General features: G+C 43.0%; 1 protein-coding gene across 1 annotated transcript in view; it reads left to right on the top strand.

Moving 5' to 3' along the window:
• Positions 1-23,934, top strand: part of LOC311227946 (integrin alpha-V-like) — a 142,736-nt gene that overhangs the window by 54,308 nt on the left and 64,494 nt on the right. Inside the window, 9 exon segments of the mRNA XM_084313819.1 lie at positions 3,969-4,091; positions 5,581-5,625; positions 6,598-6,641; positions 6,777-6,833; positions 19,596-19,648; positions 21,770-21,782; positions 21,784-21,838; positions 21,841-21,845; positions 22,863-22,992. Of these exon segments, the coding sequence (XP_084169945.1) occupies positions 3,969-4,091; positions 5,581-5,625; positions 6,598-6,641; positions 6,777-6,833; positions 19,596-19,648; positions 21,770-21,782; positions 21,784-21,838; positions 21,841-21,845; positions 22,863-22,992 (525 nt within the window).

Here is a 23,934-nt window from a genome sequence, read left to right as displayed (position 1 = left end):
GGGAGGGTTGCCTGATTACTTTTACCAACGGATTTCCAGTTCCGCGTTCGCGTTCTGCGATCTGATTGGCCACTGACGTTTCTGGTCGCGCCAATCGTGTGACGCCTGTTTCTATCACCGGTTAAGCTTAGGCACTCTTTCGAAGTTTACACCGGCTCAGTGGCCTCGTGGGTAGAGTGTCTGCCCTGAGTTCGGGAGGCTGGGAGTTCAAGCCCCGGCAGAGTCATACCAAAGACTATTTAAAAAATGGTACCCATAGCCTCCCTGCTTGACACTCAGCATCAAGGGTTGGTTTGGGGGGAAGTCCTTGCGACATACTAGCGTCATGTCCAAGGGGTGTACTTGTACATCAAGCTGCCTCACGCTACGGAAACGGGAGATAGGCTCCTGCCCGATGTGCCGTTACGGCTCGAGAACCATTGGTTCTCAAAGGCAACTCTTTCGAAGTTGGTTAAGGTTAGAGTTTGTCTTAGGCTGCGGCTGCCTGATGTTTTCGTTTCGTTTTCAAGATGAGTTTCGCTTTCCCGGTCGCAACGTAGTGGCAGCCGAGTTAGACATTCGTTTTGCAACCTGAGCACTTTCGTTTTGCCTCCTGAGCACAGTGATGTAGTACAATGCCAAAGCAGTAGGTGGCAGTAAGTGGCGAACATGAAGGCAATTTTCAACCAATCAAAACTTGAATGTGCCAATACACTTCCTGCAAAAAAATATCAACAAGCCGCCATCTTTAAATGCCTCTGTGTGCTATTTAGCCACTGTAGCACTTATTTTTCAGCAATTAAAGTGCAATAAACAAAACGGATACATTCACTGTGTGTTCTGCCTCTCATTTGTTGATGAAACAAAACTAACATCAACACAATTGACCACCAAGAGCGGAGTTTAGTCTCATCTGCGCCGATTTTGTTAGATTACATGCTAACGTGAATGGAATATGCCAGTATAACAGTATAGCATTGTGGCTAGCAGCTAACGTTAGCTCACGTTAGTTAGCCAGCCAGCACAAACTGATGATATCAGGAGCTATCAGTAGCTAGATAACATTAGAGAACGCCTCGTGTATTAAACAAAGGTGAATAGATGACTGGGCCATTTTGTTTAATGCTTGTTAAGATTGAAAGAGGAGCTCTGAACTAACAGGGTCTGATAGCTAACGTTAGCTCACGTTAGCCAGCTGCTCATGCAATCGTTAATGCTAGCAGAATGAATGGATGTAAACTTTATTTAACATATTGCAGAATGGGTACAACTACAACACAAATACGGCTCAATACAAACAATTGTTAAGGGAATGCAGACTGTTGTAGCTTGGACTGGGGTCCTTATAACAATAACTTGACAACACATGGTAGCTGCAGCTATTTGGGACAGCTCTGTTGTCACCGGACGTTGGTGAGGGCACGCAGATGTCGGTATCTACTGCGCATGGGCGTTGAGCAACAACGGCTCCGCGCAGATTACACGACACGTTGTCGACGAGTTTTGGCGAGTATCCAAAACGAAAACACCTTTTCAGCGTTCCCGCTAGGGCAACGCGTTTTCCTGCCAAAACGGCATTTCTATTTAACAGGGACAGCAAACGTATTCATTCAGCAACAAAACGAAAACAAAAACAGTCTGTGTAACCATGGCCTTAGAGCAGGGCGATAGAACACCAGCCCTGATTCCAAACTCTAACCTTAACCAACTTCGAAAGAGTCGCCTAAGCTTAACCAGTGATAAACTAGGCGTTAGGTAGTTTGCAGGCTGTTAGAGCCGGAAATGGGTGCGTCACGCGATTGGGCGCACATGACCAGAAACGTCAGTGGCCAATCAGATCGCACCAGAAACGTCAGTGGCCAATCAGATCGCAGAACGCGGAACTGGAAATCCGTTGGTAAAAAACTAGACGCGGGAGGGTTAGCTTGATGCTAAGTTCTGGTGGGAGGGTTAGCTTGATGCTAAGTTCTGGTGGGAGGGTTAGCTTGATGCTAAGTTCTGGTGGGAGGTTTAGCTTGATGCTAAGTTCTGGTGGGAGGGTTAGCTTGATGCTAAGTACTGGTGGGAGGGTTAGCTTGATGCTAAGTTCTGGTGGGAGGGTTAGCTTGATGCTAAGTACTGGTGGGAGGGTTAGCTTGATGCTAAGTACTGGTGGGAGGGTTAGCTTGATATGTTCTGGTGGGAGGGTTAGCTTGATGTTATGTTCTGGTGAGAGGGATAGCTTGATGCTGTGTCCTGGTGGGAGGGTTAGCTTGATGCTAAGTTCTGGTGGGACGGTTAGCTTGATGCTAAGTTCTGGTGGGAGGGTTAGCTTGATGTTGATTGTGTCCTGTCAGGAGGGTTTGTATTGTGTGCCCGGCTGGCAGCTTGGAACTCTGTCAGCTGTTAGTGTATTATTGTTAGTGTATTATTGTGGTTAACTTAGTGGCTGCTTGATCAGCATGGGCAGGGTGTGTCATGTTGCTGTGGGCAGCAGGGTGGGGTGTGAACCTCAGACAGCCTTTCTCAATGTTTAGTGACCAGACGTGTTAGTAATAAAAAAAGAATGTGTTAATAAACTCAAGACACATGAAGGCTTTTCCAGTAGTTAATCACTACTAAGGCCTTGATATTTTCCATTTTCATAATTTCACTGAGATGTAATTACTTCCTGGAATAATTACACGATAATAACATCACATATCTGTAATGTTCTCGCTCAATGTGCCAGGATGCTGAGGTTTGTTGGGGCACGAATCAGGAAGTTGATGTTTGTTGGGCCAGGAATCAGGATGCTGAGGTTTGTTGGGCCAGGAATCATGAGGTTGATGTTTGTTGAGCCAGGAATCAGGATGCTGAGGTTTGTTGGGCCAGGAATCATGAGGTTGATGTTTGTTGAGCCAGGAATCAGGATGCTGAGGTTTGTTGGGCCAGGAATCATGAGGTTGATGTTTGTTGAGCCAGGAATCATGAGGTTGATGTTTGTTGAGCCAGGCTCTGTCTGCATTGCTCCTCAGTGAAGTTAAGGGATACCTGGTTTTGTTTGAGGTCAGAAAGCAATCGGACCCAACGCAGGAAAATACCTGAAACACATTTAATCACGCTGATTGGGCATGTTCTTTAGGAAAACCATGTCCAATAAAAAGCTGACCTACATGATGACTTTGTTTGGAATGTTTGCTTTGCTTAGTCAGCTGCCATTGTGAAACAAAACCGAACCAATAAAAACTGCAACAAAAAACAAAAGTAACAATTCCAGACGCCCTTAAATCCCATCAACTAGGGATCAGGCCAGACGGTGGGTTGAAACGAAGCGGTAGATTGAATTATGCCAATACAGAATAGAGATGATAACATCCAGTCCATCTCATCTCTCAGCCAGTGCACACAGAACTTTGCCAGCATTACAACATCAATCCCATTAATTCCCCCCCGGAAAACTTTGAAGAGCATAATTGTGTAACTGTGTGTGTGAGAGCCAGGTGAGCTAGCAGGGTGTGGCACTGCTGACGGGCAGCCGCACTAATACTATAATAAGGCTAACACAAGATCCTGCTGAGTCACACACACACACACACAGACAGACAGACAGACAGACAGACAGACAGACAGACAGACAGACAGACAGACACACAGACAGACAGACAGACAGACAGACACACAGACACACAGACAGACACACAGACAGACACACAGACACACAGACACACAATCATGCTGTTAGCACTCATCTGTGGCTGCTGTGTGTGTCATAGAGAGAGAGAGAGATTTTAAGCCTTTGTTGTCCCAATAAACAACAACATTTGTGAAGTAATCTGGTCACAATTCTCTTCCTCTTTTCTCTTCCTCTCTTCTCTTCCTCTCTTCTCCTCCTCTCTTCTCTTTCTCTCTTCTCTTCCGCTCTTCTCTTCCTCTCTTCCTCTCTTCCTCTCCTCCTCTCTTCCTCTCCTCCCTCCTCTCTTCTCCTCTCTCCTTTCTTCCTCTCCTCCTCTCCCTCTCCTCCTCCTCAGGCCAGCTGATATCAGATGATGTGACAGAGATCTTGGGTCGTTTCAACAGTCAGCTCCTCAACCCATATGACAACACACTGACCACCAAACCTGCCGGAGCACAGTATGATGACAGCTACCTAGGTAACTCACTCACTCACTCACTCACTCACTCACTCACTCACTCACTCACTCACTCACTCACTCACTCACTCACTCACTCTCACTCACTCACTCACTCACTCACTCACTCACTCACTCACTCACTCACTCACTCACTCACTCTCACTCACTCACTCACTCACTCACTCACTCACTCACTCACTCACTCACTCACTCACTCACTCACTCACTCACTCACTCACTCACTCACTCACTCACTCACTCACTCACTCACTCACTCACTCACTCACTCTCACTCACTCACTCACTATCAAACAGCAGTATATATTTAGTACTATGTATATCAAACAGTAGAATATATTTAGTACTATGTACATCAAACAGTAGAATATATTTAGTACTATGTATGTACATCAAACAGTAGAATATATTTAGTACTATGTACATCAAACAGTAGAATATATTTAGTACTATGTACATCAAACAGCAGAATATATTTAGTACTATGTACATCAAACAGCAGAATATATTTAGTACTATGTACATCAAACAGCAGAATATATTTAGTACTATGTACATCAAACAGCAGAATATATTTAGTACTATGTACATCAAACAGCAGAATATATTTAGTACTATGTACATCAAACAGCAGAATATATTTAGTACTATGTACATCAAACAGCAGAATATATTTAGTACTATGTACATCAAACAGCAGAATATATTTAGTACTATGTACATCAAACAGCAGAATATATTTAGTACTATGTACATCAAACAGCAGAATATATTTAGTACTATGTACATCAAACAGCAGTATATATTTAGTACTATGTACATCAAACAGCAGAATATATTTAGTACTATGTACATCAAACAGCAGAATATATTTAGTACTATGTACATCAAACAGTAGAATATATTTAGTACTATGTACATCAAACAGCAGAATATATTTAGTACTATGTACATCAAACAGTAGAATATATTTAGTACTATGTACATCAAACAGTAGAATATATTTAGTACTATGTACATCAAACAGTAGAATATATTTAGTACTATGTACATCAAACAGCAGAATATATTTAGTACTATGTACATCAAACAGCAGAATATATTTAGTACTATGTACATCAAACAGCAGCATATATTTAGTACTATGTACATCAAACAGCAGCATATATTTAGTACTATGTACATCAAACAGCAGAATATATTTAGTACTATGTACATCAAACAGCAGAATATATTTAGTACTATGTACATCAAACAGCAGAATATATTTAGTACTATGTACATCAAACAGCAGAATATATTTAGTACTATGTACATCAACCAGCAGAATATATTTAGTACTATGTACATCAACCAGCAGAATATATTTAGTACTATGTACATCAAACAGCAGAATATATTTAGTACTATGTACATCAACCAGCAGACAGCAGAATATACTGTGTACTGTGTCTTCGTGCTGAAGTTCTGCTCTCTCTCTGTCCTCCAGGGTATTCGGTGACGGTTGGAGACTTCGATGATGATGGTGAAGATGGTGAGGATCTAACCGATCTATTATGAGATACATAGAGTAGTATTATTGGATCATAGAGTAGTATTATTGGATCATAGAGTAGTATTATTGGATCATAGAGTAGTATTATGGGATCATAGAGTATTATTATTGGATCATAGAGTAGTATTATGGGATCATAGAGTATTATTATGGGATCATAGAGTATTATTATGGGATCATAGAGTAGTATTATGGGATCATAGAGTATTATTATGGGATCATAGAGTAGTATTATTGGATCATAGAGTATTATTATGGGATCATAGAGTAGTATTATTGGATCATATAGTATTACTATGGGATCATATAGTAGTATTATTGGATTCATACAGTAGTATTATGGGATCATAGAGTAGTATTATGGGATCATAGAGTATTATTATGGGATCATAGAGTATTATTATGGGATCATAGAGTAGTATTATTGGATCATAGAGTAGTATTATTGGATCATAGAGTATTATTATGGGATCAGAGTAGTATTATTGGATTCATACAGTAGTATTATGGGATCATAGAGTATTATTATGGGATCATATAGTATTATTATGGGATCATAGAGTAGTATTATTGGATCATAGAGTAGTATTATGGGATCATAGAGTAGTATTATTGGATCATAGAGTAGTATTATTGGATCATAGAGTAGTATTATTGGATTAATAGAGTAGTATTATGGGATCATAGAGTAGTATTATGGGATCATAGAGTAGTATTATGGGATCATAGAGTAGTATTATGGGATCATAGAGTAGTATTATTGGATCATAGAGTATTATTATGGGATCATAGAGTATTATTATGGGATCATATAGTATTATTATGGGATCATAGAGTATTATTATGGGATCATAGAGTAGTATTATTGGATTGGTGGGCTCTACTCTTGGTAGTCCTGCTTTAGACACTGGAACATTTGTTGTGTTTTAATCTATATATTGTTTCTTCTAGACTATATCACTGGAGTACCGAGAGGAGACAAGGCTCTGGGATACGTAAGCGTGCGCGTGCACACACACACACACACACACACACACACACACACACACACACACACACACACACACACACACGCAGCTAATGGCTACTGTAAAATGTTTAAGTAAATCTTCCGTCCTGTGTGTTTTCAGGTAAACATCTTTAATGGTCACAACATGGCGTCTGTGGTGAACTTCACGGGGAGCCAGGTGAGATGCATATAAAGTACTGTGGGTCTCAACGTGGGGTCCCCCAGGGGTCCTCGAGGAGGTTCCAGGGGGTCCCTAGAAAAATGGAGAATAGTTTATTTCACCCTGTTTCATTGACCAGAGAGAATGAAAGAATGAGTTCTATTCTAGACTACATCATATCAGATGGGTCTCTAGGACTAAATCTTATCAGATGGTTCTCTAGGACTAAATCTTATCAGATGGTTCTCTAGGTTAGTCCTAATCAGATGGTTCTCTAGGACTAAATCTTATCAGATGGTTCTCTAGGACTAAATCTTATCAGATGGTTCTCTAGGACTAAATCTTATCAGATGGTTCTCTAGGACTAAATCTTATCAGATGGTTCTCTAGGACTAAATCTTATCAGATGGTTCTCTAGGACTAAATCTTATCAGATGGGTCTCTAGGACTAAATCTTATCAGATGGGTCTCTAGGACTAAATCTTATCAGATGGTTCTCTAGGACTAAATCTTATCAGATGGTTCTCTAGGACTAAACCTTATCAGATGGGTCTCTAGGACTAAATCTTATCAGATGGGTCTCTAGGACTAAATCTTATCAGATGGTTCTCTAGGACTAAATCTTATCAGATGGTTCTCTAGGACTAAATCTTATCAGATGGGTCTCTAGGACTAAATCTTATCAGATGGGTCTCTAGGACTAAATCTTATCAGATGGGTCTCTAGGACTAAATCTTATCAGATGGGTCTCTAGGACTGCAGTGAGAACTATGATGGTTCTCAGTTCCTACAGGGAGAACTATGATGGTTCTCAGTTCCTACAGGGAGAACACAACAAAAAGAGGGAACTGCCACCAACAGTTCCTGAACTATGAAAAAGTCCCTCCTGTCTGGTCTCATCACCTCCCTGCATAACACTAGTATTCTTTCTCTCTCTCTCTCTCTCTCTCTCTCTCTCTCTCTCTCTCTCTCTCTCTCTCTCTCTCTCTCTCTCTCTCTCTCTCTCTCTCTGTCTCTGTCTCTGTCTCTGTCTCTCTCTCCCTCTATCTTTGTCTCTCTTTGTCTCTCTATCTCTCTCTCTGGACTAGATGATTCAGTGGTTGTATCAGTCAGTCTGCAGTGAGTCACAGGGTTGTGGTTTTAAACAGCGGAGAGTTAAAGTTCAGACTTAGAGTTTGACTCAGTCAGGGTTTCCAGTCCTCATGTCCTGGAAGATTTCAATGTGCCAGACAGTTTTATGTTTTTGCTTAACTTTCACTGCCACACGGCAGCCGGTTAACCCTTTCAATGTGACAATACAGAAGGTTAGCCCTTTACTATCACACAACCGACGACGATGCTCCATCATTAGCATCATTAGCTCCGCGGATCGGTTGTGTGATAGTAAAGGGTTAACCTTCTGTTGTGTGGCAGTGAAAGGGTTAAAACAATTGATAGGCAAGGCGGTCAGATGGCGTAGCGGAGATTGCGCTTGTCACCAACGCAGGAGATGCTGGGTTAGAGTCCAGCTCTCGCCGTTGCCACCAGCTTGGCTGGCCGTTCACACTAATAGAAAAGTAGGCTACTTTTTTTCATACATTATATTCTAAATAAAATAAGTCTTATCAATAGACGCGTGTGCATAATTCGATTCAGATTAGATTAAAATGTATTGTCATTATACAGCACAACTACAGCAGTAAAGTGCAATCGTAATATACAATGTACAGGTGATTACACTGGGTATAAAATATATACATATAAATATATATAGGGTTGTAATATTAATATGTACAGTGATACAGGTATAAAGACAGTATGGTAGTACTCTTACTGGCCAGCAGCGTAACTAGTAAGAGTAAGTAAGGGATATGTACAGATATAGATATAGTATATACAGATATGCAAAAGGATTATGCGGGGGGGGGGGGGGGGGGGGGGGGGGGTGCGGCCCCTGTCAACGTTCAAGTTTCAAGTTTGTTTATTATTTGTCACAACAAAATACAGAATACTTTATGATGAAATGCTTGTTTCTGTATGAGCCCCTGAGAGTGTGCTACATACAGTAAAAAGAAAAGTAAGTAAAAAAAGTAATTAAGAAGTAAGTAAAGGAATGTTCAGTCAATATACAATATACAATACAGAGTAAAAATGAGTAACAGTGAGGTACAATGCAGAAATGAGATGAGGTACAAAACTTAGGGTAGGGTGCAAATGAGGTATGAATGTAGTGCAAATATAAATATAAAGTGTGTTAACACTATGATCGCCGATGACGAGTTAAGACGTCATTCCTAGCCATGCTCATTCTGCCGAAGACGCCGTAACTCGTCTTTGATGTCAATATTTAAAAAATCTGTCATCGAAATCATATTTCCTTTCCGGAGCCCTGAGATGTACTGGTGAGCTCCACTCAACTGTCTAACGGTTCGAGAGCGCCATCTGGTGGCCGATCGGCAGATCGGCCAAGAGGGAGGGGCGCGCCAAACAGGAAGTGCTCATCCATATGTGCTCCGGGCACTCGCGATCGGTAGCCGGACTCCATCTCAACACACTGGATGATCAATCGCTCGCCCTAACTCAATAAACAACGTTATTTGGACGTATATAGTATTATACAACCTGGAAATGGTTCATCAGGATCAACATCCCATAATCGAAAACGGTCTACTCCACGCTGATCGTCCAACGGCGCGAGGAACATACGGTAAGATTCAGCGTTATTTTCTAACGTATTCCATATAAACTGCTATGATGAACATATGACCCACTCTGGATGAATCATCTAACGCTGCCCACGGAATTATAAACGATCCCCCGCCCATCCGGTCATCATCAGATCATACGTAGATCATTCAAGAAGTACGTCCAGTTGAAATTTTTCATCTCGCACAGATTCCTACCAAACTGTATCTGATCATCAATATAATGCATTTAGGGCTATAAATCACGTTCTGAAGAAAGCTGCAGAAAACGATAAAAACATACTTATACTTTAGACCATATTTTAGTATGAATATGTGAATGAAAAAGTTTAACGTTGCTACACCCTGAACAATACATATAGGACATTGAATGAGCCATAATAATGGCAATGTAGCAATAGAATTAAAAAAATTATAGCCCTGCAAAGAAGGGGAACTTCTCCATAGACAAATAGAGCTGGCGAGGGATGGTAAATTATGAATTTAACCCATGGCGATTAAAGTGTTAAAGTGTCTAAAGTGAGTGGTAAGGTGAGTTGTTTGTTTAAAGTGAGTGTGTACATGTGGATGTGTGTGCAGTGAGTGTAGATGATGGGTTGTTACATAGTGTCATTGTCATTGAGCATCCTGATGGCCTGGGGATAGAAGCTCCTTCTGAGTCTCTCTGTACTGGCCATGAGACTCTGGTAGCGCTTGCCTGACTGCAGCAGTTCAAAGAGGCAGTTGTTTGGGTGACTAGAGTCTTTGATTATTCTCTTAGCCTTGGCCCTGCAATGCTTGTTATAAATGTCCTGGAGAGTGGGAAGCCCACCTCCAATTGTGCATTCGGCTGAACGGGCCACTCTCTGTAGTCTGCTACGGTGCTATTCCCAAACTATTCTTGAGGATCTTCTGACTAACTTTGAACTTCCTTACAGGTAGGTGCCTACGTGGTACAGAGTTCAGGGAGAGGACAGCCGAGGGAAAGAAGCTGTTCCTTGGAGCGGAGGTTTCTGGGAGGAGGGCAAACAGTCCACGATTGGGATAATAATAATAATAATAATAATAATAATAATAATAATAATAATAATAATAATAATAATAATAATAATAATAATAATAATAACTTCGTTTTATATAGCGCCTTTCAGAGGACCCAAGGTTGCTTTACATAGGGGGGGGGGGGGGGATGACAAATTAACAAACATAGTGGACAGACACAACATATACATATAAAGTGAGAAAGTTAGGGGTTGAAGGCCAGGTTGAAGAGGTGGGTTTTGAGCAGTTTTTTTAAATGAGTCCAGAGTTGGGGCGGTGCGGAGTTCTGCGGGGGGGGGAAGTTCCAGAGGGTGGGAGCTGCCACACTGAAAGCTCTGTCCCCGAACGTCCGTAGTCTGGTTCGGGGGATGGAGAGCTGACCAGTGTCCGTGGATCGCAGGGACCGTGACTGAGTGTAGGGGTGGAGGAGGTCAGTGAGGTACTGAGGTGCCAGGGCATGAAGGGATTTGTAGGTGAGCAGGAGGGTTTTGTAGGTGATGCGGGATTTGATGGGGAGCCAGTGGAGGTGGATGAGAATGGGGGTGATGTGCTGCCAGGGTTTGGTGCGGGTTAGAACCCTGGCAGCTGAATTTTGAACATACTGGAGCCTGTCCAGGGTTTTGCTTGGGACCCCGGACAGGACCCCGTTGCAGTAGTCCAGGCGGGAGGTGACGAAGGCGTGGATGAGGGTCTCCGCTGTGGTGTCGGAAAGTGATGGTCGGAGTCTGGAAATGTTTCTGAGGTGAAAGAAGGCGGATTTGGTGAGGGAATTGACATGGGATTGATAGGAAAGGGTGGAGTCCAGGATAACGCCCAGGTTGCGGACCTTAGGGGATGAGGAGATGGAGCAGCCGTCAATGTTGAGGGTGAGATCCCCAACCTTCCGGAGCAGGGCCTTGGGTGCCACAACCATGAGCTCGGTTTTATTGTTGTTGAGTTTGAGGAGATTAGATGACATCCAGGTTTTTATTTCGTGAAGGCAGTTGATAAGGGAGTGTGGGGGGAGATGGGTGGATGGTTTGGTGGAGAGGTAGAGTTGAGTGTCGTCGGCATAGGAGTGGAAGCTGAGGCCATGGCGGCGGATGATCTGACCGAGGGGGAGCATGTAAATGGTGAATAGGATTGGGCCAAGTACGGAGCCTTGGGGGACGACGAAGGCGACGAAGGAGCCCCAGAGACTTAATAACATCGATGCAGTTTGGTGTGGAATGACGGAAGAGGTTGCAAAGTTACATCGTGGAGTATTGGAGAGTTACCATGACGGTATCGGAGAAGTGCCGGTGTTGGCTAGCTTGCAGAGCCGCAAGCCGGGGAGGAGGCGTCCATCCTCGGGTCTCAGTTCCAGCTAGCAGTATAGCCAGGAGTGAAAGGTATCCCAGTGAGAGGAGTTGTGGAAAGTCCCGATGGTGTGGCATCCGATCAGGCGGGTTGAGGAGTTTTGGATGTCCTCAGAAGACAGCGAGCACCGGAGTTGGTTAGCAAGCTACAGCAGCAGAGCTAACGTTATGGGGCTAACAGCTGACCGGGCAGCTATGAGTTTGGGTGAGTACTCCAAAGTATTGCGATATTCCGACTTATTCCGGTTATTGTTGTGGTGAGAGGTGTCCTTGACAATGCTGCGTGCCTTTCTCAAGACACTGTTTGTGATGGATAGACTCAATGGCAGGGAGTGATATACCAGTGATGCGTTGGGCGGTTTTCACCACCCTCTGCAGTTGCTGTACCAGACTGTGATTCAGTTGGTGAGGATGCTTTCTATGGGGCGCCGGTAAGAGTTCACCAGATTCTGAGGAGACAGGTGAAGAGGGTGGGTGAAGAGGGAGTATAGGAGGGGGCTCAGCACGCAGCCTGGCAGGATGCCGGTATTCAGGGTTAGGTTGGAGGAGGTGAGATTGTCTATCCTAACAAACTGGGGTCTGTTAGTTAGGAAGTCTAGTATCCAGTTGCAGTTGAGGCAGAGGAGTGTCTTTACAGTGGCAGGGCGAGAGTGGCTCAGGAGCTAGAGCAGTCGCCTGGTAATACGGAGGTTCCCGGTTCGATTCCCACTCCTCCCGGGCAATGTGTGGAAGTGTCCTTGAGCAAGACACTTAACCCCTAATTGCTCCCGATGAGCAATGGTGCATGGTGCCTCCGCCATCAGTGTGTGAATGTGTGAGTGAATGGGTAAAAAGGTGAGGAACAAATTGTAAAGCGTTTTGGATAAAAGCGCTATATATATGCAGTGGTTAGGGTCTTTACAGTGGTTAAGGTCTTTACAGTGGTTAGGGTCTTTACAGTGGTTAGGGTCTTTACAGTGGTTAGGGTCTTTACAGTGGTTAGGGTCTTTACAGTGGTTAAGGTCTTTACAGTGGTTAAGGTCTTTACAGTGGTTAAGGTCTTTACAGTGGTTAAGGTCTTTACAGTGGTTAAGGTCTTTACAGTGGTTAGGGTCTTTACAGTGGTTAGGGTCTTTACAGTGGTTAGGGTCTTTACAGTGGTTAGGGTCTTTACAGTGGTTAGGGTCTTTACAGTGGTTAGGGTCTTTACAGTGGTTAGGGTCTTTACAGTGGTTAGGGTATTTACAGTGGTTAGGGTCTTTACAGTGGTTAGGGTCTTTACAGTGGTTAGGGTCTTTACAGTGGTTAGGGTCTTTACAGTGGTTAGGGTCTTTACAGTGGTTAGGGTCTTTACAGTGGTTAGGGTCTTTACAGTGGTTAAGGTCTTTACAGTGGTTAGGGTCTTTACAGTGGTTAGGGTCTTTACAGTGGTTATGGTCTTTACAGTGGTTATGGTCTTTACAGTGGTTAGGGTCTTTACAGAGGTTAGGGTCTTTACAGTGGTTAGGGTCTTTACAGTGGTTAAGGTCTTTACAGTGGTTAGGGTCTTTACAGTGGTTAGGGTCTTTACAGTGGTTAAGGTCTTTACAGTGGTTAAGGTCTTTACAGTGGTTAGGGTCTTTACAGTGGTTAGGGTCTTTACAGTGGTTAGGGTCTTTACAGTGGTTAAGGTCTTTACAGTGGTTAAGGTCTTTACAGTGGTTATGGTCTTTACAGTGGTTAGGGTCTTTACAGTGGTTAAGGTCTTTTATACAATGGCATGCACATTTCTCGATTCTGATTGGCTGAAACAGTCAAGTTACACGTGGTTATTTGTCATAACCCCACCCCCATTCGCCCACAACCGAATTACTATCACTCCGCCGTGCGAGTTTTTAGAAGTGAAAGCAAGATGGCGGACAGTAAACGTTATGAAAGGATATGTTGATAGGGTCATAAAGACTAAATCAAAAACGATTCTGTCACGGCGAATGTGTTAGTTTCTTACACAATGTTGGATTATGTAATTAGTGGGTCGTGAGTCATTGTGGAACAAAATAAAAATCGTGCGAATTGATTGATTTAATTGCAAAAAAATTGTACCTACTTTCTTTAGAAGCAGCTGGGAGGTGCGCTGTTTTAAGTGAGCGTGGATTATTGAATTGATTGATTGATTGCTAATTTTATTACTGTCCGCCTTGTTTCCAACTGGTTAAGCTTGGCGACTCTTTCGAAGTCGCTCTCTTTCGAAGTTGGTTAAGGTTTTTTTTTTTTTTTTTTTTTTTTCGAAAAGAGCAACTTCAAAAGAGTCACCAAGCTTAACCAGTTGGAAACAAGGCGGACAGTAGGGGTGGACGGTATGGTCTAAAATTTATATCACGGTATAATTTGAAGCATAGACGGTAACGGTATATATCACGGTATCAGTGTTTCTGTTAGAATAATTTTTTTTGCCTGATAGGCAGGCTATATAAAGAATGACATCCTCAAGGCATGTAGATTTATAATATTTTAACTTAAAACTGTGCTATTCCCAAACTATTCTTGAGGATCTTCTGACTAACTTTGAACTTCCTTACAGGTAGGTGCCTACGTGGTACAGAGTTCAGGGAGAGGACAGCCGAGGGAAAGAAGCTGTTCCTTGGAGCGGATTTTTCTGGGAGGAGGGCAAACAGTCCACGATTGGGATAATAATAATAATAATAATAATAATAATAATAATAATAATAATAATAATAATAATAATAATAATAATAATAATAATAATAATAATAATAATAACTTCGTTTTATATAGCGCCTTTCAGAGGACCCAAGGTTGCTTTACATAGGGGGGGGGGATGACAAATTAACAAACATAGTGGACAGACACAACATATACATATAAAGTGAGAAAGTTAGGGGTTGAAGGCCAGGTTGAAGAGGTGGGTTTTGAGCAGTTTTTTAAATGAGTCCAGAGTTGGGGCGGTGCGGAGTTCTGCGGGGGGGGGGAAGTTCCAGAGGGTGGGAGCTGCCACACTGAAAGCTCTGTCCCCGAACGTCCGTAGTCTGGTTCGGGGGATGGAGAGCTGACCAGTGTCCGTGGATCGCAGGGACCGTGACTGAGTGTAGGGGTGGAGGAGGTCAGTGAGGTACTGAGGTGCCAGGGCGTGAAGGGATTTGTAGGTGAGCAGGAGGGTTTTGTAGGTGATGCGGAATTTGATGGGGAGCCAGTGGAGGTGGATGAGAATGGGGGTGATGTGCTGCCAGGGTTTGGTGCGGGTTAGAACCCTGGCAGCTGAATTTTGAACATACTGGAGCCTGTCCAGGGTTTTGCTTGGGACCCCGGACAGGACCCCGTTGCAGTAGTCCAGGCGGGAGGTGACGAAGGCGTGGATGAGGGTCTCCGCTGTGGTGTCGGAAAGTGATGGTCGGAGTCTGGAAATGTTTCTGAGGTGAACGAAGGCGGATTTGGTGAGGGAATTGACATGGGATTGATAGGACAGGGTGGAGTCCAGGATAACGCCCAGGTTGCGGACCTTAGGGGATGAGGAGATGGAGCAGCCGTCAATGTTGAGGGTGAGATCCCCAACCTTCCGGAGCAGGGCCTTGGGTGCCACAACCATGAGCTCGGTTTTATTGTTGTTGAGTTTGAGGAGATTAGATGACATCCAGGTTTTTATTTCGTGAAGGCAGTTGATAAGGGAGTGTGGGGGGAGATGGGTGGATGGTTTGGTGGAGAGGTAGAGTTGAGTGTCGTCGGCATAGGAGTGGAAGCTGAGGCCATGGCGGCGGATGATCTGACCGAGGGGGAGCATGTAAATGGTGAATAGGATTGGGCCAAGTACGGAGCCTTGGGGGACGACGAAGGCGACGAAGGAGCCCCAGAGACTTAATAACATCGATGCAGTTTGGTGTGGAATGACGGAAGAGGTTGCAAAGTTACATCGTGGAGTATTGGAGAGTTACCATGACGGTATCGGAGAAGTGCCGGTGTTGGCTAGCTTGCAGAGCCGCAAGCCGGGGAGGAGGCGTCCATCCTCGGGTCTCAGTTCCAGCTAGCAGTATAGCCAGGAGTGAAAGGTATCCCAGTGAGAGGAGTTGTGGAAAGTCCCGATGGTGTGGCATCCGATCAGGCGGGTTGAGGAGTTTTGGATGTCCTCAGAAGACAGCGAGCACCGGAGTTGGTTAGCAAGCTACAGCAGCAGAGCTAACGTTATGGGGCTAACAGCTGACCGGGCAGCTATGAGTTTGGGTGAGTACTCCAAAGTATTGCGATATTCCGACTTATTCCGGTTATTGTTGTGGTGAGAGGTGTCCTTGACAATGCTGCGTGCCTTTCTCAAGACACTGTTTGTGATGGATAGACTCAATGGCAGGGAGTGATATACCAGTGATGCGTTGGGCGGTTTTCACCACCCTCTGCAGTTGCTGTACCAGACTGTGATTCAGTTGGTGAGGATGCTTTCTATGGGGCGCCGGTAAGAGTTCACCAGATTCTGAGGAGACAGGTGAAGAGGGTGGGTGAAGAGGGAGTATAGGAGGGGGCTCAGCACGCAGCCTGGCAGGATGCCGGTATTCAGGGTTAGGTTGGAGGAGGTGAGATTGTCTATCCTAACAAACTGGGGTCTGTTAGTTAGGAAGTCTAGTATCCAGTTGCAGTTGAGGCAGAGGAGTGTCTTTACAGTGGCAGGGCGAGAGTGGCTCAGGAGCTAGAGCAGTCGCCTGGTAATACGGAGGTTCCCGGTTCGATTCCCACTCCTCCCGGGCAATGTGTGGAAGTGTCCTTGAGCAAGACACTTAACCCCCAATTGCTCCCGATGAGCAATGGTGCATGGTGCCTCCGCCATCAGTGTGTGAATGTGTGAGTGAATGGGTAAAAAGGTGAGGAACAAATTGTAAAGCGTTTTGGATAAAAGCGCTATATATATGCAGTGGTTAGGGTCTTTACAGTGGTTAAGGTCTTTACAGTGGTTAGGGTCTTTACAGTGGTTAGGGTCTTTACAGTGGTTAGGGTCTTTACAGTGGTTAAGATCTTTACAGTGGTTAAGGTCTTTACAGTGGTTAAGGTCTTTACAGTGGTTAAGGTCTTTACAGTGGTTAAGGTCTTTACAGTGGTTAAGGTATTTACAGTGGTTAGGGTCTTTACAGTGGTTAGGGTCTTTACAGTGGTTAGGGTCTTTACAGTGGTTATGGTCTTTACAGTGGTTAGGGTCTTTACAGAGGTTAGGGTCTTTACAGAGGTTAGGGTCTTTACAGTGGTTAGGGTCTTTACAGTGGTTAAGGTCTTTACAGTGGTTAGGGTCTTTACAGTGGTTAGGGTCTTTACAGTGGTTAAGGTCTTTACAGTGGTTAAGGTCTTTACAGTGGTTAGGGTCTTTACAGTGGTTAGGGTCTTTACAGTGGTTAGGGTCTTTACAGTGGTTAAGGTCTTTACAGTGGTTAAGGTCTTTACAGTGGTTAAGGTCTTTACAGTGGTTAGGGTCTTTACAGTGGTTAAGGTCTTTTATACAATGGCATGCACATTTCTCGATTCTGATTGGCTGAAACAGTCAAGTTACACGTGGTTATTTGTCATAACCCCACCCCCATTCGCCCACAACCGAATTACTATCACTCCGCCGTGCGAGTTTTTAGAAGTGAAAGCAAGATGGCGGACAGTAAACGTTATGAAAGGATATGTTGATAGGGTCATAAAGACTAAATCAAAAACGATTCTGTCACGGCGAATGTGTTAGTGTCTTACACAATGTTGGATTATGTAATTAGTGGGTCGTGAGTCATTGTGGAACAAAATAAAAATCGTGCGAATTGATTGATTTAATTGCAAAAAAATTTACCTACTTTCTTTAGAAGCAGCTGGGAGGTGCGCTGTTTTAAGTGAGCGTGGATTATTGAATTGATTGATTGATTGCTAATTGTATTACTGTCCGCCTTGTTTCCAACTGGTTAAGCTTGGCGACTCTTTCGAAGTCGCTCTCTTTCGAAGTTGGTTAAGGTTTTTTTTTTTTTTTTTTTTTTTCGAAAAGAGCAACTTCAAAAGAGTCACCAAGCTTAACCAGTTGGAAACAAGGCGGACAGTAGGGGTGGACGGTATGGTCTAAAATTGATATCACGGTATAATTTGAAGCATAGACGGTAACAGTATATATCACGGTATCAGTGTTTCTGTTAGAATAATTTTTTTTGCCTGATAGGCAGGCTATATAAAGAATGACATCCTCAAGGCATGTAGATTTATAATATTTTAACTTAAAACTAGGCTACTTTTGCATATAAAGTCATTATATTCCAAATAAAATAAGTCCCGAGTCCGTGCTGCTCCCATTGCAAACAGCCGGGCTGGATGCTGGATTTTGCTAGAAGCATATGTAGCTGCAGAGCCGCAGAGCCAGCGGCGCTTTCAGGTCTGGTCACAGCTTTCAGCCGTTGGGTGGGGGGGCGCTGTTGAGCGGACCTGACCTGAAAGCGCCGCTGGCTCTGCGGCTCTGCAGCTGCATGCTATTCGCAAATCCACTGCTGCAGCCGTCCTCCCGGCTCCCGCTGCAGCCGTCGTTATCATAACACTACACGCATATCATAATGTGTACAGCAAACTGTAGTTGATCACCAGGTATGTTTTATTAACGTAGAATAATTCATATAAGAAAAACGATAGGGACATCTCTTACCTTTCTCCACTGGTTAAAAATGCCAGGAACTGAAATTGAAACTTGCTGTGCGCCGCGGTGATATGTGTTTATTATGAAATGACAATTGCGTGGACACACGCCCACTGCGCGAAGCCTCCTAAATAACTTTTTCCAGTTTGCACATATCTATTATCTATGACTAATTCTATCTATTTTTAGGGGCAAATGCGATTGAAATAGTTGCGCTGTGGTTACATGACGTCATTGCTATTTTAGAGCTGCTCTACCGGTTACACGGTATAGTCAAAATCCATATCGTAGAGCAAATTAATACCGTTTATACAGTATACCATTTATACCGTCCACCCCTAGCGGACAGTAATAAAATTAGCAATCAATCAATCAATTCAATAATCCATGCTCACTTAAAACAGCGCACCTCCCAGCTGCTTCTATAGAAAGTAGGTAAAAATAAAATAAAAAATTCCCTCCTATAGGGCAAAGAAAACTTATTTTTTCCCCCTATAGGGCAAAGAAAACTTTTTTTTGTTTTACCTACTTTCTATAGAAGCATCTAAGAATGAAGTTCTATAGAAAGTAGGTTAAAAAAAAAAAAAGTTGGATGTGTTAGTTTGTTGGATGTCTTAGTTGAAAGACAGTTGGATGTCTTAGTTGAAAGACAGTTGGATGTGTTAGTTTGTTGGATGTCTTAGTGAGAACAGTTGGATGCATTTCCGAGCTGCTTCCACATGGAGGCAACTTCTCTTTTTTTTTGGGAACTACTTTTTCAGCGGATGGTTTTGTCAATAAATCTTCAATTAATGTGTGTTTATTGTATAGCAATAAGGTTGGATGACATCGGCCATTGTATAAAAGCCATTACACCACGTGCAGTCGTGGGTTATGAGAATTAGACCATGCCTAGGGGGGTCTGGCGACCCTCGGCTGCGCCTCCGGCCTAACAACCACCCCTAGGCATGGTCTAATTCTCATAACCCACTCCTGCGAGTGATGTAATGCTTTATCACATGTTTAACTCAGAATGTCATTCAGTGAAACGTATTTAAAAATGATTTTTATCATCTTTTGAGCCTTTTCCAGTCTACGTGGGTCAGCTTGGACCATGGTAGTGGAGGCTTCTCTTACCAATATTCTCCCTCTCTCTCCCTAGATGGCTGCCTACTTTGGTCACTCCGTAGCTGCCAGTGATGTCAATAATGATGGGTAAGTCTGACCTTGTTAGGTCTGTCTGTCTGTCTCTTCCTGTTTTGTCCTGTTGGGCTCTGTGAGTACCAGGAGCTTGTTAAATAGAACCTGGTCTAAAGAATGTTTCAAGCTCTCTGTCTGTCGATCTGTCTGTCTGTCTGTCGGTCTGTCGGTCTGTCGGTCTGTCGGTCGGTCTGTCTGTCTGTCTGTCTGTCTGTCTGTCGTTTCCTGTGTTGCTTATTAGTCTATATATTTTATGCTGTAGCTTGTTAAATGGATCTGTACTCTGTCATTGAGTCTGACAGCTCATGTTTATTGAGCTTTAAAACAGTTTCATAGACAAACTTCCTCTAAGACAGGGGTGCCTAACCTTTTTTGAACCAAGATCTACTTTTTAATTTACCACCTAGCCGAGACCTACCAGCCAAAATTGTATATTGTAAGCCGTCATTTGAGGCTTTATAAAAGCAGCATAATGAACACAAATCGGTCAGTGCCGAGTCCGACCTCATCTTAAATAACAAACAGCATTGCTTGTTGTAGTTAACACTTTGGCTGCCTAAGGTTAAATTCATGATATACCATAGATTGCCAGCGCTATTTGTCTATGGAGAAAGTCCCCTTCTTTGCAGGGCTATAACTTTTTAAATTCTATTGCTACATTGCCATTATTAGGGCCCATTCAAAGTCCTATATGTATTGTTCATTGTGTAGCAACGTTAAACTTTTTCATTCACATATTCATAGTAAAGTATGGTCTAATGTTTAAGTATGTTTTCATCTCTTTCTGCAGCTTTCTCCAGAACGTGATATATAGCCCCAAATGCATTATATTGATGATGAAATACAGTTTGATGGCAATCAGCGCGATATAAAAAATTCCAACTAGACGTACTTCTAGAAGTTACTACACGTCATCTGATGTTGACCGGATGGGCGAGGGGGCGTTTATAATTCCGTGGGCAGCGTTATACCAATCATCTAATGTGGGTCAAATGTTGATAATAGCAGTTAGTATCGAAGACGGTAACGTTACACGCTGAAACTCACCCCAGTCTCCGCGCGCCGTTGGGCGATCATCGTAGAGTAGAAATCTTATCATTATGGGATATATTTTTACCCGGTCCATCTCCAGCTTGTATAATGGTATATACGTCCAAATCATGTTGTTTATCGAGTTATTGCCAATCGATCACTGTGTAGCGTGACGAGCTAGAGTCCCATGACCTATAGCGAGCGCCCGGAAGTACTACGGACGTCTAGGACAACCTCTATGCAACATCCTGTTTGGCGATTGCGCCGATCGGCCACCAGATGGCGCTCCTGAACCGCCAGAGAGCTCAGTGGGTCCTGCTGGTGGATCTCAGGCCAGCGGAGGGGACATATGAATCCGATCGCAGATTTTTGAAATATTTATATAAGGACGACGTAACACGTCCTCCGGCAACTTTAGCATGGCCAGCAAAGACGTCTAAAGACGGTTCCCGGCAGTCAAAGTGTTAAGGAGAGGCAGAGTTGATTTTGCACAAAAAAAATTTAATAATCAAATTTTATTAATCGAGATCTACTTGAAATCAGCCCGCGATCTACCTGTCGATCGCGATCGACTGGTTGGGCACCACTGCTCTAAGACAAACCCATTACTTCTATATACACAAACTTCCTCTAAGACAACCACATTACTTCTATATACACAAACTTCCTCTAAGACAACCACATTACTTCTATATACACAAACTTCCTCTAAGACAACCACATTACTTCTATATACACAAACTTCCTCTAAGACAACCACATTACTTCTATATACACAAACTTCCTCTAAGACAACCACATTACTTCTATATACACAAACTTCCTCTAAGACAACCACATTACTTCTATATACACAAACTTCCTATATATATGTGTCTCTCTTTCTCCCTCTCTGTCTCTCCCTCTATGTCAATGTCTCTCTGTATCTATGTCCTTCTCTCTCCCTCTCTCTCTCTCTCTCTCTCTCTCTCTCTCTCTCTCTCTCTCTCTCTCTCTCTCTCTCTCTCTCTCTCTCTCTCTCTCTCTCTCTCTCTCTCTCTCTCTCTCCTCTCTCTCTCTCTCTCTCTCTCTCTCTCTCTCTCTCTCTCTCTCTCTCTCTCTCAGCAATGTAGATCTGTTTGGTTGGAGCTCCTCTCTTCATGGACCGAGGATCAGATGGAAAACTGAGGGAGGTCGACAGGTAAGACACACACACACACACACACACACACACACACACACACACACACACACACACTGGTGGGTCATATGGTCACATCTCTCTTTCTTGGTCATATGGTCACATCTCTTCTTGGTCATATAGTCACATATCATCTTCTTGGTCATATAGATTTGGTTTCCAAATGTAGAGTGCACTATAAATGTAATGTATTATTATTATTATTATTATTATTATTATTATTATTATTATTATTATTATTATTATTATTATTATTATTATTATTATTATTATATCTTCTTCTTGGTCATATGGTCACATATATTGTGGTCATATGGTCACATATCTTATGGTCATATGGTCACATATCTTATGGTCATATAGTCACATATCTTATGGGCATATGGTCACATATCTTATGGTCATATGGTCACATATCTCCTTGGTCATATGGTCACATATCTTATGGTCATATGGTCACATATCTTATGGTCATATGGTCACATATCTTATGGTCATATGGTCACATATCTCCCTTGGTCATATGGTCACATATCTTATGGTCATATGGTCACATATCTTATGGTCATATAGTCACATATCTTATGGGCATATGGTCACATATCTTATGGTCATATGGTCACATATCTTATGGTCATATGGTCACATATCTTATGGTCATATGGTCACATATCTTATGGTCATATAGTCACATATCTTATGGTCATATGGTCACATATCTCCCTTGGTCATATGGTCACATATCTCCCTTGGTCATATGGTCACATATCTTATGGTCATATGGTCACATATCTCCCTTGGTCATATGGTCACATATCTTATGGTCATATGGTCACATATCTTATGGTCATATGGTCACATATCTCCCTTGGTCATATGGTCACATATCTTATGGTCATATGGTCACATATCTTCTTCTTGGTCATATGGTCACATCTCTTATGGTCACATGTCTTCTTCTGGTCATATGGTCACATCTCTTCTGGTTATATGGTCACATGTCTTTGTCTCCTCTAGGTGTGTGTGTACCTTGGTAGGGGTGGTTTTTCGTTCCAGGCCCCCCAGAGGCTGACTGGTTCAGAGATGTACGCTCGCTACGGCTCCGCCATCTCTGCGCTGGGAGACCTCGATATGGATGGCTTTAATGGTACAGAGAAAACTATATATATATATATAAACATAAAACATAAAGTTTGGAAATGTGTGTTTGGTAGATTATTTCTCTGTTGTAACAATGCTTCTTGGCAATACATTTTATACCGTTGGAAAGCCTGTTTATTTACCTTTTTAAATGGTGCATTTGTGGGACGAGCAGCACAGCTGAGTATGTGCATTGCGCCTAGGGGTGGGACGATACATCGATCCAGATCGATATATCGATCTATTATCAATGATCCAATAGGATCGATGCAACGTAAAAACATCTATTCATAATGCGATACTCTTATTTTGAAAATCCCGTGGAGAGTCGTATCCGCTCGGCTCACCAGCACAGCAGTAGCGTCTGAAACGCGGACATTGCAACAGAGCAAGGCTAGTGTGCCTACTGTATTTTGCGACCCAGAACAAGTCCCTGCTGTTTTATTCCGCAATGGGTCAAATGCATCTAACATGCTTTGCAATCCTCGCCATTCCTTTATGCCCACGTCGCGTTAAAGACAGAAATTAACGTTACGTTAGCGTAAGCTAACAACAAGCTAACCCTGATCAGAGCCATATACAGAGAACAGCAGAGTGGGGACTAGGGAAGGGGGGGGGGGCAGGCATTCTCCCTTTCTGTGTGTGTGTGTGTGTGTGCGTTTGGAAAGATCAGATGAAGTCAGACGAGTATATTATATTCATAGTAAATGTACTGAGGATGGACGGATAATGTTGATATTTAAACATAAAAAATACAATACATAATAAATGTATTCATGATCATCATGCAACATAAAACAATTGCAGGAACGGTTTGGGAGAGGAAGGGGTTTTAGGTTGCATGTTGTGAGTTCCAAAAAAATTTACTTAAAGTTTAAAGCTCAATATATCAAAACGTGTCACTTTACAGTGAACAGGAGGTCTATTTGTATTAAAAACAATAGATTGT

This window comes from Notolepis coatsorum, assembly GCF_963971535.1.
Source record: "Notolepis coatsorum genome assembly, chromosome: 5".
Classification (NCBI taxonomy): Eukaryota; Metazoa; Chordata; class Actinopteri; order Aulopiformes; family Paralepididae; genus Notolepis; species Notolepis coatsorum.
This window is presented reverse-complemented; position numbering and strand designations above follow the sequence as displayed.